Genomic DNA, 16,103 nt, shown 5'->3' with positions numbered 1-16,103 from the left:
TATGACTTGTGTGAATGTGAGTCTTGTAGAAGAAAAGAGTATTTCTATTAACATCACACGAGAGGAAGGGTTTGATTTACACACGGCTACTAAATTTTATTACAAGAAATTTCCAAAACTATTTTTCATGTAAATTTTTGCTTTCAAAAGACACTGATGTAGCTGAAAAACTGTCCAGTGGTATTTCTGTGTACTGGAGAGAAAAGACCACTGCAGCCCTGGGTCTGATGTCAGATTTGCTTTCACTCTTCAGAGAGGAATGACTGGAAACACAGGAGCAGTGCTCCAGTTTGCTCTGGTGTAACATGGAGAGAACTCAGTGGGGAGGGGACGGTTCCTTATCTGCACCGTGCCTGGGTGAGGGGAGCCAGGCCGAGGTTGCTGTAACCTTTGAACTGTACTTTCTGTAAAAGCAGCACAGTGCTTTTCTCCATTAATTTTGCTTACTGTCCATGGGAAGGTTGGTAAATAGCTAAACTCCTGGTTCTTGGCTTCCTGAGAAATAGAGAGAACTCAACCCTTCCTCCACGGTCACTTGAAGATAAAACGTGAGGGGTTGTGCTCATCAGGGGTTGATAGACAAGAGATGCATTATGGCTTCCTCACAATTTTTAGCCCTTCTCTGGTCAGGGGCAGCCTGAGGCTGAGGGCAGCTTCTGGGACAAGCAGCAGGAAGATGTTGTTCCATCTGCTCAAAGCCCAAGTATTAAATATTTTTGTTTTATTTTCCAGTGGGGAAAACTGGAGTCCTGAAAGAAGACTGCTAAATGAACAAGTTCAGAACTAACTGTAGGGAAATGTGAAACATCCTGGCACAGCAAAGGGGCATCACTTGCTCCCACCCTTCCAAGGACTAGAAAAACCTCCTGACGTTTTGGGAGTAGTTGATGAATATTTTATGCTTTGAGGTGAAGAGGTTCAGGAGAGAGCTGTCAGTGTTCTGGCCCTGTGGAGCACTGGCTGTTGGTCAGTGCTGAGAAGGGAGACTACAGACACGGAAGGCTGGGTCCCAAAATTACACAGTAATTACTCCAGTACTGCTAGACCTGGAGAGGAGGGGAAGAAAAGCCCAGTCTGCCTCTGCTCCTGGCACAAAGCTTCCAGGGAATCCCAAGTGCTTCTCCTGGAGCCACAGATTGCTGCATTTTTTCATGAACCTAAACCAAAAAATGCGTAGGCAATATAAGTCACCTTGCTCCAACTGGAGCAATACCATAGGAGTCAGTGAAAGTGCTAAGTCCTGCCTTTACTTGTGTGTTTCTTCTATTGGAGAGACTGCCTAAACTCTGATACCTGTCTCCTGCTAAGTGTGAAAGGGGCAAAGTTAGAAATAGTTGTGAAATTGTCAAAAGAGATTGGGTGCCAGAAGCCCAGGATAGCAGTGAGTGGTTTACAGTTCCACAGTCCTGGTATGCCAACAGTAAGGAAATAATGAAAAGGACAGTTCTGACATCCAAACAAACATTCAATTCACCAACCCTTTAAAGAGAGAGGCCACATCAAAGCCAAGTTCACATGAGGCCAGATGCAGTCAAAACCAAACTTGTTTCAATGAGTTTTCAGGTGCTGACATGAAAGATGACGGTCTGTGGCTGATTCGGCACCAGTTCAGTGAAGCCCACAGTGCTGTCCCTGTGGAATTCCTTGGATGCCAGAACAGCCCAGGCCCCTCTGCAGATCCCTGGCAGCCAAGCTGCTGAGCTCTCCAAGTGTGTTGGGAACTGCTCTGGGCTCTGTCACCAAAGCATCACAGACTAAAGGTGCTGCATTCAGAAGATTTTTCACCAAAATCCCACTTTACTCACAACAATGACAACAAACACTATGGCTTACAGAAGCCAACTAATCCTGGATAGCCTACACCATCTGAAATCCTGCTTTTGCCAACCCTATCCATTCAAGCTGTGTTAGCAGGAGCAACTCATTCAGCAGTAGCACTGACATTTCAACTGACCAGTTTTCTGATGCCTGTTTTTCATGAGCTGCACTAAAATCTTACTGTTGAGTTTGCCTAAAGGAGAACTCTTCAGCGTTCGTGTTGTTTTCAGGCCCCATCAAAGGAGGACCACAAAGAGGTCACATTGCAAAATCTTCCCTGAAACATCTTCCATTTTTAAAAAAAAATTAGTTCTAACACTGAGAACTGTAAAGTTGAGAGTAATAGTCCAAACATGTACATTTACAAAAGACACAGCAGAACAGCATCTGCTGGTCTTTCCTCTAGAACTAAACAGCCTAAATGAGAGCACTTCACAGCATCTCAGTCATATTCTACTCACTTGAGTATGGCTGTCAGGATCCTCTAGCTTGGCACTGGACTTTATCCTCAGCATGGTAAGGGAATGTTGCCCTCCCTGTCTCATCTGCTCCAAACAACTCCTTTCCATAGTGTTCTGCTCATGCCATCAGCAGAGATGAGCAAAGACACTCAAAGCAGGCTCAGATCAGACACATTTTGGTGCAAGTCAGAGTGCAGAACCTACACACACACCTACTGGCTCTAGGACTGAACACAAAATTACAGTGCAAAAACACTGTTGAGCTACAGCTCAAAACTGCCCAGGAAAGAAAGTGTATTTTGCTAGCTGGCAAATATAAACATTACTTAAAGGAAATCTGCTAGATTCTGTGCTAGAACAAAAGTTGGAAGAAGTTGCTTAAATCCCAAATGTTGAGTGACCTTGGTTTTCATGGGCAGAAAAGGAAGTTTCAGAAAAACAAGCTCTGGTGGTTGATAACAGACCCATGAGAAAACAAAGCCTGGCTACAGTCTTCCTTTCCCTGGTGAGCATCATGTCTGACCTCAGTCACCACAGACTAAAGGCACTGCTAAACGGGCTGTCTCATCATCCACAAAACAACCTGGCAACCCAGAAAGGGCCCTGAGAGGCTCTGAAGGTCTTGGACTCTTACCCAGGCCTTCTTCCTCCCCACTGCCAAACACTAAAGCTAAAGCTAAAGGTGGGCCAATTCCTTTTGCCTTTGATGAACTGGACATGAAGTAGGACTGGATGCCTTCACCACCCCTCTCCATGAGGGATGGCACTCAGATGGGGATCTGAGCTCTGGTTGCAGAGCTCAGGTCCACTGCTGCAAGGCACTGCCACACATTCTCCATCCAAAATCTTCAGTTTGAAAGGACCGACCAGTGCTACACAAACCTTTCCAGTTCTTGATGCTGAGACAGTTGGGTTTGTCACCAATTCCTGGTGCAGTGCCACTGTGCAAGAGGCCAATGCATTTCTCTTACACAGCCAGCTTGCCTCTGCTTTCAGGAAGGTTCAGTCTTCCAGCAGCAGGGATGCAATCCATCAATTCCCTTCCCTCCAGGCATAAGCAGCACCTGTGATTAGACAGACACCCAGCACTTCAGGTATTCAACCCAACAAGTGTGACAGCATGGCATGTTCAACCTTTGCCCATCCTTGATCATCTTCTTTCAGGTAAGTTGGATTTATTTTAAGTTTCTCAGTATGAATGGTCAAACAAACAAACAAACAAACAAACAAACAAACAAACATTCTTACCAGTCAGCAGTGCTTGTCCTTCTTCCTTTGACCCCCGTGAGAAAGGCTGTGGTGGAGGGAAGCGGAAGGTGTTGGGAGGCAGCGTGTGACTATTGCCACACACATGCTGGGGACGTGGGCAGTCTTGAGCAGGTGCTCACAGTAAGTTTAGATCTCCAGCATGAAAGGTGTCAAGAGTCCTCTCAAGTCCTTGGTACATTTGCCACTGGATTTTTTTGCCCTGACACCTAACTAAGCTATCTCTAACTCCAAACTGAGTCCAGTTTTATTCTTCACAGCCACAGCAGATTTGTAACGTATTTGTTATATATGGATCACATCAGGCAAACAGATCACACAACTGCAAAACTCTCTTTTACATACCTGGAAGGTTTTTCTCTCCCTCTAGTCTAGAGCAAATAGCAGCAATACCTTCCTAGCAAATCAGGCAATGCAAACACTGGATCATTCTCTCTGCTCTCTTCTGGATGCTCTTCATCTCAAAGTGTGATACACTGAACCAGGCACACCATCCCTGGTGAAGTCTTGTAAATCCAGAGTGGAAAAGAAAGATGACTCTCTCCTCACAGGCTAAACTCTTCCATTACTCGCCTTCTCTTTTAGAAACTGCAGAAATATTCCCATTACCAGTCTATTTTTTTCAAGAACAGTACATCTCCCATTTGCTCATGTTCTATCCCAGCTCCACCCATTAATTCTCACCAATTCCCTTCACCATTTTAGCACCTTTTCTTTGCAGCCGTTTCAATCACCTTGCTTCACATCTAGTCATCTCTCATTGAGGGTTCTGGATGACTAAAAGCTTTTGAAAGTTAACTTTTCCTGATACCTCTTGAAAATACCTCACTTGATCTCACTAAGAGTCTTCCTTTAAAGTAGCACAGAATTCCTGTTCCATTGATTATCACCCAGATCACAGCTTCTAAGTATGTTTAACTTCCAGTGTAGTTAAGCTGTGAAGTTTTCTGTGAAAAAAAAATTTTGATACATTATTTTGTAGCTGGCTATGCTTCCTTAGTATCATTATTTCTACCTATTAAGGGTTTTTTTTAATATGAGACAAACTCCAACAAAATAACAAATCCCCACCCCCCCAAAAAAAAACCCCCAAAAACTCCAATGGGTAGAGGAACACGTATAGAACACTGTTATATTCCCTAAATACCTAGCCCTTAAAGTTTTATGGAAATGGGATGAAATGTTGTGAAGTGCTAATCTAACAGACAGAGCACAATGCACAATTACTGGGGAAATCCACAGTGGAAATGGCAGGAAGTTGACAGAGCCTTTCAGCCACCAAGTTCCAATTTTGAGTTCAGATATATTATTTTCTGAGTTTTCATTCTGATTTTGAATTCAAGCTCAAAAATTTTTAGAATCCTGGTATTAAATCACAATTTAACAGTAAAAAATGCTTTAAAAAATTCAAGTCCTTAATGTTTCTTGCAATAGACTGTGATCATTGCTCTGATTTATTGCTGTCATTTACAGCCCATTAAGTACCTTTTGTTCCAGCATTTTAAGCTTTTCACAATTTTGGAAAAGTTACACAAAACAAGTATGGATTAATATAACCCTTATTACCTATTCCTTAAATTGAATCCAGGGTATACAATCCTCCCCAAAATGAGAACACTTAGCCCAAGAATGTTAGCCATTCTGTACTTAAAAAGTGGTCCTGAAGTACCTTATCTTTTAATTTCTAATTAAAACATGAAGACCTTTAGTGTTTTTACCCATTTCAACCTTACTGAATTAACAATGCTATCAAATACCACTGCAGGGTTGGCAAAAGAAAATACTATACTGCAGGTGCATATAAATATATGCGTAAGTTAATAATAGAAATACTACTTACTTCAAAATATTACTAGATATTTATAAGGTATGTATAAGCATATGGTCTTGGATTTAGAGACACAAGAAAGAAAAATATATTTTGTGTGCAGAGTTTCATTACTCTCATGCTTGCTTAACAGTTTCTCTCTTTCAAAACAAATCTAAGTTATTTGTATATCCATTGGCTGAAACCTACCAGATTCAGTATGTGATTATCAGAAGGGGTTTTCCTGAAGCTCTGCTCACTTTTAGACACTCTTATCACACATCTGCACAAGCAGCTCTTCAATACAAACACACCTTCATTCTTCAACACACAAACCAGGTAAGATGGTATAGGATTTATTAATATTTTCTTTTACTAAGGCACATGACGTATAGAAATACTGAGGTACAAAAATGCAGTTTCCTGCATATGAGATTTAAAACCCCATTTTTGACAAAGATGAGCTATGTCTCTTCTTGCTCAAAACATTCAGCTTTTAGCCATTTTTTTCTTTTGTACCAGTTCAACAAGCAACTTGTATCTTGCTATACACTCCTCCTGAAAGGAAACACAAAAGTGTTATTCAAAGGTTGATATTTTAGTACTGCTACCTTATTCTAGAAGAAGAGCTGTGTTCTGGGGGTTCTGTAGAGGTTTTTTATTTGTTTGGGTCTGGGGGTTTTTGTGGGTTTTTTTTGTTGTGGTGTTTTTGCTGGGTTTGTTTTTGGTTGGTTGGTTGGTTGTTTTCTTGTTTTAAAGTTGCACACTGAATGTGAGAAGGGGAATCTACATCTAGTGAAGAGGGAATTAGAAAAATGAACTTGCAATTTACATTTCTTAGTGGATCATTTATCTGTTTGAAGAGCACACAAACCCAAGAAAGAGTTGCTCAGTACTTCTTGACAATGACTGCAGGAGCAATTATGGAACAGCTGTATTGCAGTATCTATTTAAAACAGTTATCTGGTGTGAGCCACACTGCAGGCAGGTTAAGCCGAGTCTTCAAGGTCACTAATGACACCAGACACTGCAGAACAGCTCCAGAGCCAGAGAGACCCAAATCCTTCCTCACTGCACTTCCTGCTCCCTCACTGTGCTTGGCACAAATATTACAGGGCTTTTCTGCCAGCTACAATGGCTGAAGCAAGCAAACCAAGCCATCACAACTATTAAGAAATCTACTACAGACCATCTATATCAATGACAATGCTATTTTAAAAAATTATACCTACAAAAAGAACATTATAGATTATTGGGCATTTGACACTTGCAGATGGATTACTTATTTTGTTTGTTCATTGAGATGGGTTGAGAAAGGTATTGTGAAAGTATAAGCAAAGCAGCTCATCAACGTTTGCTTACTTTGAATCAAAATTTGTTTTAAAATCTAATTTTGTCCTGCAATTGAAGATCTGAAAGGTAGAGAAGTAGGTATTTTAAATGAAAGAGGAGTTACTTCAACATTTTCTGTATTAGATCAAACAAGCTGAAGTAAATGAAAAAATGTTTTAAATAAAGCAACAAAATGTACCAATAACTCTCTTTAGGTCACCTGAGTCTGGAATGGGAAGCCAAGTAAAGGTTTCACCTTTCTATATGGACTCTCATTCTTAAGGTAATCATAAATTAATGATTTATTACAAATACGTTTCCCTTCAATTTATACTATAGGTCAGTCAAAGCAAGTCATACCTTGCTTTTTCCAGGAACACATTTTGCTATTTTATCCCAGCGATCCGATGTTCCCTTTGGATACTGCTGCAAGGCCATTTCAAGAAGTTTCTGTTGATTTTGAGTCCACAGTTCTTCTGGTGCACGGCTTTTCTCCCTTCTTCTGCTTTCATCATCACTCTCTTCCTCTTGCTCAGTGTTATCAAAATCTTTCTGACGTCTCCCTCTGCCCTTCTCTTCTGGTACCTCTTTTGTTGCCAGCAGAGCCGTTTCAGGTGCTTTGACAATTTTTCGTCTGCGGTGTCTAGTTTCACTTGCTATGGTCTCCTTTGGATCTGTCTGGATATCCATCTGCTCTGATATAAGATTGTAGTTCCCCTCCTCCTCCACTTCCTCTTCCTTTTCTCGCTGGGTGATTATGTGATCCGGCAGATTCACGTTGACTTTGAAATTTTTGGAATTGTGTGCCAGTGTTTTAAGCTCTGAGAGCCTAATGACACCTGTTAGAAGCACTGCTGTTAGACTTCTGAAAAAGCAAAACACCCCACAAACAAACAGGGAACAGCCCACAAATTAAAGGTTCTCAGAATAGTGCAGAGTGGCCAAAAGCTTCTCTGGACTGATGGCTTAAGAAAAACAAAATTGAGAAATCAAGACATTCAGTTGATCATCAAGGCGATGAACTTTGCCAATTAGGAGATTATCTCATCTATGGGAAGTGCTACTAAATTCCCACACTGATATAAAGAAAAAGAGCAACCTGAACAAATGACCAAACCCCACAATAAACAGAGTAAGAAAACCTGGGAGGATGCAGCTAAAGGGCCAGAAGTTCTTCTCTTTTCTCAAAGGCAAGGTTGCAAAAATCTCTCTGCAGAGCAGACTCTGAAAGGCACAGCTATCACCCAAACCCAGTCATTTTCATAAGCACACACCTGGTGTATATGTAACAGAATCCTTCACCTGTTTGGCTTTCAGGGTTACCTGCATGAAAACAACAAAAATGAAGGACTATTAAAAAATTGTATCACTGCAGCTATTGAAGATTCATTATTAGCTTACCACAAAACACCTACACTGAAGACACAGTGATTATGGTGAGGCTGTTGTTCTTTGGTTGCCTTTGCTCATATGTGGAGTTCAAACCGGCTCAAAGTAACCTTCAAGATTTTGTTCTTTCTAAACCATTCCTGGCTTATTAAAATAATACAAATGATGCTACCCATTTCTATCACCATAATACACCACAGTTGATACTCAAATTTTATTTTCTTTCCTTGTTAAACCCTCATTTTCTGGCCTAAAAATACCACAAGGATGGGGAAAAAAGAACAAGTAAGTTATCTACTATGTATTAGTTTCTCAATACTGAACAAAAGAACAAAATAACCCGCTTAGGTCCAGATGATGAAGCACAGAAGTGGACAGGCATTCAGTCCCCAAATGAAAGGTAACAGTTTGACTGCCAAAGATCAGCAAAGACACCTCCTAAGTCCTGGTTCTGCAGTAAAAATTATTACTGATAGTCCAGAGGATAGAGAGCTGCTCGATTCAACATCTCCATGTACACCGAAATCTCAGTCCTGGGAGAAAAGTAACATTAGTTTTAACATTTTTGGATTTTTTAGAGTAAAAAGTGATTGTTTCAAAATTTGTTGTTTGTAAACAAATAGGCTTCCTCCCCACCCAGAACAAGGAGCTTCCCCAAATTCCTAGACTTCATTACAGATAACAAGCCAGGCTTCACTTAACTTTAAGATTGTTTAATTACTTAGCCTCTTTGCTATATAAAACGACCATAGAATTCTAGAATGGCTTGGGTTGAAAGGGACCTTAAGGATCATCTGGTTCCAACCCTCGTGCCATGAAGACACCTTCCACTTCACCAACCAGGTCTTGAACACTTCCAGGCATCCATGGTTTCTCTGGGCAACCTTTTCCAGTACTTTGCCATGCTCACGGTAAAAAAAATTTCTTCTTAATATCTAATTTAAACCTACTTCCTGTCAGTTTAAAGCCACTGCCCCTTGTCCTATCACAACAGATACTCGTAAAAAGTCCCTCTCCAGCTCTCTTGTAGCTCCTTTTAGATACCAGCCTACAGTCCCAAATTCAGGTACCACAAAAAAAATCTTAAAATGTAGTACTCAAAGAATTATACAATCTTCTTAATTACTGAAATGTTTTATAAATACTAGATATAAATTTATTTTTTTTTATTTTTGAACATAAGGACTTAATTAAAAAGCCAGAAGATTAAATCAAGTAGTCAGAATCACTCAAATCAAACTTAAAATGTGAGCAGGCAATACACTGAATCAAACTTGATACTATGTAGGATGGGTTCCCTGTGTTTCCTGCTCTCTGAACCCGGGACCTCAGATGTTAACATCCATTTACTGTAAGGTGTGTGGTAGTATGCTGCCCAGAGCAAACATAAAAAATACATCACTTACAAAGTCATGAATTCCTCTGTACAGGATTTACCCACAATAGGAGTCATTTAGGCCTCCTGAGCCACAGCACAAACTTTGGCTGTTTTAGCTCCCTATGTTAACAATAACAATTATTCCCTACTCACAGCAGCACTAGAGAGCAAACCTGCCAGAGGGTTGTGTGAAGAATTAAATTCTGTTAGAAGAATTAAATATTAAAATTCAAGATTTTTGTTCTATGACAAGATTCATAAGTGAGCACCTCAATAGTTAAAATACCTTGGTACCATCTGCTCCTAGTCTGGTCTGTTTGGTTCCTCCCACCCACCTTTCTGCCCACAAAATTGCAGCAGTTTGCTATAAAAATAGGCTGGTGCTGGATCTCCTTAAGGAAATGACAGCAAGACTTAACAAGGCAAAGTGGTCTATTTTCCCTACAAATTAAGCCTCATTTTCTGGGATGATTAAGTTCAAATGAAAACTCTGTGAACAATGAAATCCCAACTCTAATTAACCAAAACCTTTATCCAGAGGTAGACATCTGGCACAGAAAACTCCAGTTTCTACTGTTGCAGCACAATAAAGTTTTAATTGTTCAAAGAAAAATGTCAGAATACTGTAATATGAACAGATAATTTTAAGTGGCACTAACAGTTCTGGGATCTCCATGATCCCAATTTTGAAACAACAGAGGGATCTTCCTTGAAAAACATGACCCATTAATAGAAATTGCCTTCCTTAAAATTATATTCTAAAATAAGTAATATTAAAATGTTTGTGTTCCATCTTTAGCAGTGTCTCTACAGCACTAATGATTTAAAAGGCTGAGAGGAATAGAAACCATTCTTGACTGCTGAACAGAATGGATCCTTAGTGGTGTCCAGCTATGCATCTTCTAAATAGAAATCGTGTTATATAAACTGGATTATAATAGATTATTTTCAAAAGAGGGAGAATTTGCCATGCAAACAAGTAGCTTTTAGAGCTTCCTGCAATGACGCAGTGGATTCATTGTAAATATGACAAGGCCCTATCTATCTTCGTGTATTCCAGAAAACTCCCTAAACCATATTGCTATCTTTAAAGTAGGTCTTGCAGAGATTTACAGCCTGCTTATAAGGATACGAAGGTAAGAAAAAGAGAGCAGAAAGATTCCCTGAATAAAATAGAGCAGAATGAATTGCCAGCAAAGACATGTACCACGAGCTACTTCTTCAGTGCCGACTGAGTTCACTTTTCTCTCTGTTGAACCTCTGATGTTTTCAGAGGTCAGCAATCATCACTTTATCTTTCAAGCTGAGACTACATGTGCAACACAAACTTTGCTTTGGAAGAGATGAAAATCAGCTGAATTTCAGTTTCCTCTACAAGACAGGTGTCCCCAAATTCTGTTAGTGTATGTATCGCATAATAGATATAAATTCTGCTGCATATTACATCTAATTGGACTAGAATCTAAACCATCCCTCTCCATTTGAACAGTGAAAGATTTTGGTTTATTCCCAGATCCTGACTGCCTTTCATATTTCCCCCTTACATGCAAAAAAATCAGGAGTAAGTATTTCCATAGGCTATCTTATGCTGGCCAACCTCAGTCATTATAGCTTGGTGAACCCAGATATAACACTTGCAGTAAGTTACTCCATTCATCACATCTAATATTTCCAAGACTGTGTTTTGAAGGCTTTATGATATCTGTTCATATTTTGATGGACTTTCAATTTGAACAATCACCAGGTAAGCTGGAAATAACAACTGTGTGTATGGTTTAGATACTGAAAATCTACTATTTCAAACACTGAACAAGCACCTACAGTTGACATAAGTTTGACAACTCATCAAATTTCCCACAGCTTTACTATCATCATTCACAGGTTACAGGGGAAGATTATTTGTCTATTATTATTTTTGTCAGCTTTCTTCTTCATATGGATGTTTGCAAGTCCTTTTCCAGGTGCTATGTACAGTTCACGTTTACTCCAGCTCTTTTCACTAAGAGTTCAGGTATCACTTATTTAGGCTTCAGATTTATGTGTCCATCAGCCTCAACTGTCATTGTCATTCCGGATGCTGACACAGGGCAAAAATCGTTAACATGTCAGTATTAAACTGCTGAGGATTATTAGGAATCCAGCCTATGGAACATATGAAATTGTATTTCAATTTGATCTGTTGGAGTTTAATCATTGTTCTTGCCACTCAAATCTGCAGACTCTTCTGTTGCCCGTTCCTCCAAGCTTTTTGACATCCTTAATATCAATTTAAATTTCCGCTCCAGGGGTGAACAGTGTTATTTACTAGCTAGTTCCTAACTGATTCATAAAAAATTCACTAAGTTATGCAACATCAGTTGCTCCATTGCTCTCTCTACGCAATTCTGTAGCATAGCTTGCTCATATGATATCATTACCTTTTCACTAGTTAACATATACTTGGAAAAACTTATTTAAAGTATGAAGCAGTTGTAGAATACTCTCCTGTAGTTATTATTGCTATTTGTTCCTGTATAATGCTTTAAAATAACAGTTTTCATGTATATTAAATTATGAGTTTTATCCTGACTGTGAGAAGGTGTGTTAAAAGCCTGCTGTTATTGACAATAGCTTTCACCAGAGTATTAGCCAACCCCCTTAAGAAATCCTGGGTCTGGGTACACCTTAAATAATAAGGATCAAGACTGTGAAATTGATTTAAAACAGAAGACAAAAGATCTCATATTCCTGCAAGTATTTGTACTGAACAGACATACTGCATTATTTTACAGGAATCAACTTTAAATGTTGCAGTCCACCAGGGATAACAGAAGTCACAAATAAAGTCAGGTAATATCATGCACAGTGAAACAGATTTCCTTAGACAGATAAAGATGACAAAAAAAACTCTATGCAAGCAATCAGATCGCTGGAGTAGAAATCAAACCATCTTACTATGGGACCTACAGAAAGAAACCACAGGAACAATTTGCTTCTGAGAACTCCCTTCTGGACTCAGCTTCAATAGCTCTTCAGCTATAAAAAGATTCTATCGAAAGCAAGTGGGATTAGTGGGATGATTTTATGTGATGAAAGCCAGACAGAGCTGGTTTCCTCCTGTACTGCTAACAATTAGTCCAGATCACAAAGACTAGTTGCTACTTAACAAGTCACCTAGCAGTAAAAACATTTCTCATCATGACCATCCAGATGTTAAATCTCTTATTACCCTGGACACCTGCCACCTCATTCAGATGGGACAATTCATACTTCAGAGATACATAGGAAAAAAAAATTCAGAATCAGCTTAAAAAACTCTCAGATGCACAGGCAAAAGCAAATTTTGCTATCACATGAATGAGAGGCTACTTTTCACCCTTCAGGGAAGGCAGACAAAAAAAGCACAAAACTGTGACAGACCTAGAGGGAAAACCCTATAAAGTCAGGTACAGTGAAGCTGCTGGTGCTTAACAGAGAGACAGAACGCTTTTGCAGAAGATGAAGAGCAATTCCCCATTCTCATAGCAGCAGCCACGGGCCCAGCAGCTCAGCTGAGCCCTCCAGCACCACTCCCAGCCCAGCTCCACAGGGCACACTCCAATTTGCCATTGAAGCCTTCACCATTCGCTGCCTCCTGGGAATCTTCTGTGGGGCAACAATCTACCTTCCTTCTCTAGGACAGTATTGTGATTGGGATTGCAGCAGATAACCACAGAAGTACAAAACTCTCGGATTCTAATGATATTTTAAGAAAATAATGTGGGATTTGTAGAGGAAGAAAATCTACATCACTTGGCATTCCAAATGTATATAAACTTGCAAAGAAGGATGACGTTATGGTGGTACTGAACACCGAAGGGTCTGGAAACATTTTTTATTACTCTCAGCATCTTCCTGAGCAGAAGTTCTCTGAGTATTTACTAAAGAGGTCACGGTTTCTCAGCATTAACTATTAGAAATTTGCTCTCCCAGTAGCAGTCTTCTGCACCCAGTTATCTTCCTGCATGCTCCCCATCTAGTTATGTCATGAAAAAATGCCAAGATGTGTGGAATTATGGAAAAAAAAATTAATGTGAAGAAATCCTGTGAATAGTTCACATTATTATGAAGCAATAAGGAATTTCTTGTATCTTTGAGGCTGAGTTGTAATCACATTTTTTCTTACTAGGGAAAGCCAGATACAGAAGGATTTTAACGCCTTCCTGGCTTTGTCAAAGTAGGAGGTTTTTACAGATCTAACCATCCAGAACTACACAGAATAACTTGCCAAATTTAAAGTTCTCCACTTAAAACCAAAATACTACCTGCTGCACTGAATTTTCTTCCAGTCTAGATCTAAACAGCTTTTTTTTTTCATATCAGCCACAACTGTATCAAGCTCTGTTTGACACAAGTCAGAAAACAAAAATGACCCATTCTTTTATTTCCATGCAACTCAAAATTTGTTGCTTTGTACACTGCCTTTCCTTTTAGACACTAAAAGAGCTGCTAAAATGGTCTTTCAGTTTCACCAGATTGGGGAAACTTCAAATCCTGAGGCATTGAGCCAAATCATTCTCCACATTTCCAAGTATTCTCATTTGCAACTTAGAAGACCATTTGAAATAAGTATTTCAAATTAGATCTACCTTTGTTTTGGCACTGCTTGTAACAGTTTAGTAGAGTGTTACAAGCTTTCCCAAAAGTTGGTAATGTAACTAATCTCTAGCCACTGTGTAGGTTAAAATTGATACTAACACAGTAAATGAGTATTTTAAGGACAACATTCTTGAAAGAACTACAAAACATGTTAAAAATTTAACTGAATTTGCTTAGAACCACCAGTCGCAGCCAGCAACAATACAGTTTTCTTATGCTTATGGGCTTTGAAGTCATATGTGATTCTGAACTTTGTCACTGAAACAGAAATCCCCAGAACAACTATAAGTTTAATTATGTGGTAGTTTAAGATGTGGCCTGCAAAAAAGGCAAATTTGACCTAAATCACCAGATGTAGAACTTTCTCCAGTTTAAGTCCCCAAACAGTTAATTTAAAGCAGCAAAAGAATTGATCCTTTTTTTTTCAAGATACGAAGAGTTTTGCAATTAGAATTGAGATAATGCTGGAGACTTCATACTGTGCTTGGTTTTTGTCAGTTAAAATCCATGAGAGAATCATGAGAGAGCCTATAGGCACTCATGCAGGAGAGGAGTTTGACTCAAATGCCCACTGCAAGAACTACTTGGACATCTTAATTTGTTACTGATGATACAAAATGCATTAACTTTTTTTGACAGTCAGAAATTTGAATTCTGCAATGAAATTCAAACCCAACTCACTGTGAGCTGAGATATTACATTAATTTACACCACTCTATAAAAAGTTGCAGCATCACTGGCTTAACCCCTTCACAAGCCACCTATTTGGACCAAAAATTTCTGTCCCACTGCCTTCTGTGAAAAAAAATTTAAGGGAGAAGAAAGAACATTTTATGAGACAAAAAGTCATTTTGTTTAAAAGGGGCATTGTACTGCCCAATCCAGTAGAAATGGCAGGGGCAAGTGTAGGAGTGCACAGAACAAAACTGTATAGTGAGAGTGCTGTCAACAGCAACCACCTTTTCCTCCCTCCAGGTATCAACAGAGTCACTCTGATGTGTCTGTGGGATTGGACAGGTGTTTTGAAGACTTCACTCTCAGATTGAGGGATCCACATGACCTATATATTATCTAAACCCCATCTTAGATATTCATAACCTCTCTTGGACCTCGATCTAGGTCTTTATATTTCAATAAGCAACTGGGAGAACTATTGATTACATAAATATATGCAAACTGCTAAGGGTGAGTGTCTCAGAATATCCACAACTGGATTGCACTGTAACTGAGTTAACATGGACACAGTACACAAAATGAAATGTAAAGCAGTCTTAGGAAAACAGTTAATCTCCAGAAGCAAAAGACATAATAAATTCATGAGCTTTTACATATGGACCACTTCTCATATAGATGTTTTCTTGTTGGCAAAGTAATGAGCTTGCATTTGTCAAAAATAAGAAATCTATTTTACAATGGCATATAAAGTGTAATGAGTATGAACTCACACAGAGACTTACAGGCTGAAAGTGTTGCTTGGGCATACAAGAGATATCACAAAATAAGCACCCTCCCTCCCCCAAACCTTATGCTTTTAGGTTTCATGGTAATTCAGAATGTCTGCCACCTGGCTATTGTTTTGCTGTCTACCTCACTGTTCTTCTATACAGGCAGCAAATCCCAATCAGTCTGTTTTTGCAACACAAATGCATGAGATTAGTGACTGCAGGAGCAAACAGAATCAGTTTAAATCCTATAAGACAAGTGAATGATATTACTTCACAAGTATGAAATCTGAGATCTCTTTGCCTTTAATTTAAAAAACCTGTACCTAATAATCACATTAAAGTCTGTTTGGCATGCCAGACAGCTTTTACTTCCTCTATTATTTTTACAATTTGAACGTCCTTTGTAGTTACTGAAATTAATTTATGCCTTTCAGCAAATATTTTTTTTAAACTTTTTATCTATAAAGGTTGGTATTGTCAAGTACAATATACTTCTATAATTTCACATCTAAGTGCTTTTTTCTCGATTTTTGAATTCAACAAAAGCTGACAATCATTATTATAAATCTTCATAAGGCTTAGCATTTGTC

At 39.2% G+C, this 16,103-nt stretch overlaps 1 protein-coding gene across 1 annotated transcript in view; it reads right to left on the bottom strand.

The window, feature by feature from the left end:
* Window positions 1–5,692: 5,692 nt before the first annotated feature.
* Window positions 5,693–16,103, bottom strand: part of DNAJC1 (DnaJ heat shock protein family (Hsp40) member C1) — a 108,474-nt gene continuing 98,063 nt past the window's right edge. The window contains exons 10-12 of the mRNA XM_058833092.1: window positions 7,959–8,007; window positions 7,045–7,523; window positions 5,693–5,910 (exon numbers count right to left, since the gene is read on the bottom strand). Coding sequence (XP_058689075.1) covers window positions 5,842–5,910; window positions 7,045–7,523; window positions 7,959–8,007 — 597 coding nt within the window. The 3' untranslated portion in view covers window positions 5,693–5,841. The remainder of the gene's footprint in view (window positions 5,911–7,044; window positions 7,524–7,958; window positions 8,008–16,103) is intronic.

This window comes from Poecile atricapillus, chromosome 2, assembly GCF_030490865.1.
Source record: "Poecile atricapillus isolate bPoeAtr1 chromosome 2, bPoeAtr1.hap1, whole genome shotgun sequence".
Taxonomy (NCBI): Eukaryota; Metazoa; Chordata; class Aves; order Passeriformes; family Paridae; genus Poecile; species Poecile atricapillus.
Note: the sequence above shows the minus strand (reverse complement) of the source record. Positions and strands in the feature narration are given on the sequence as shown.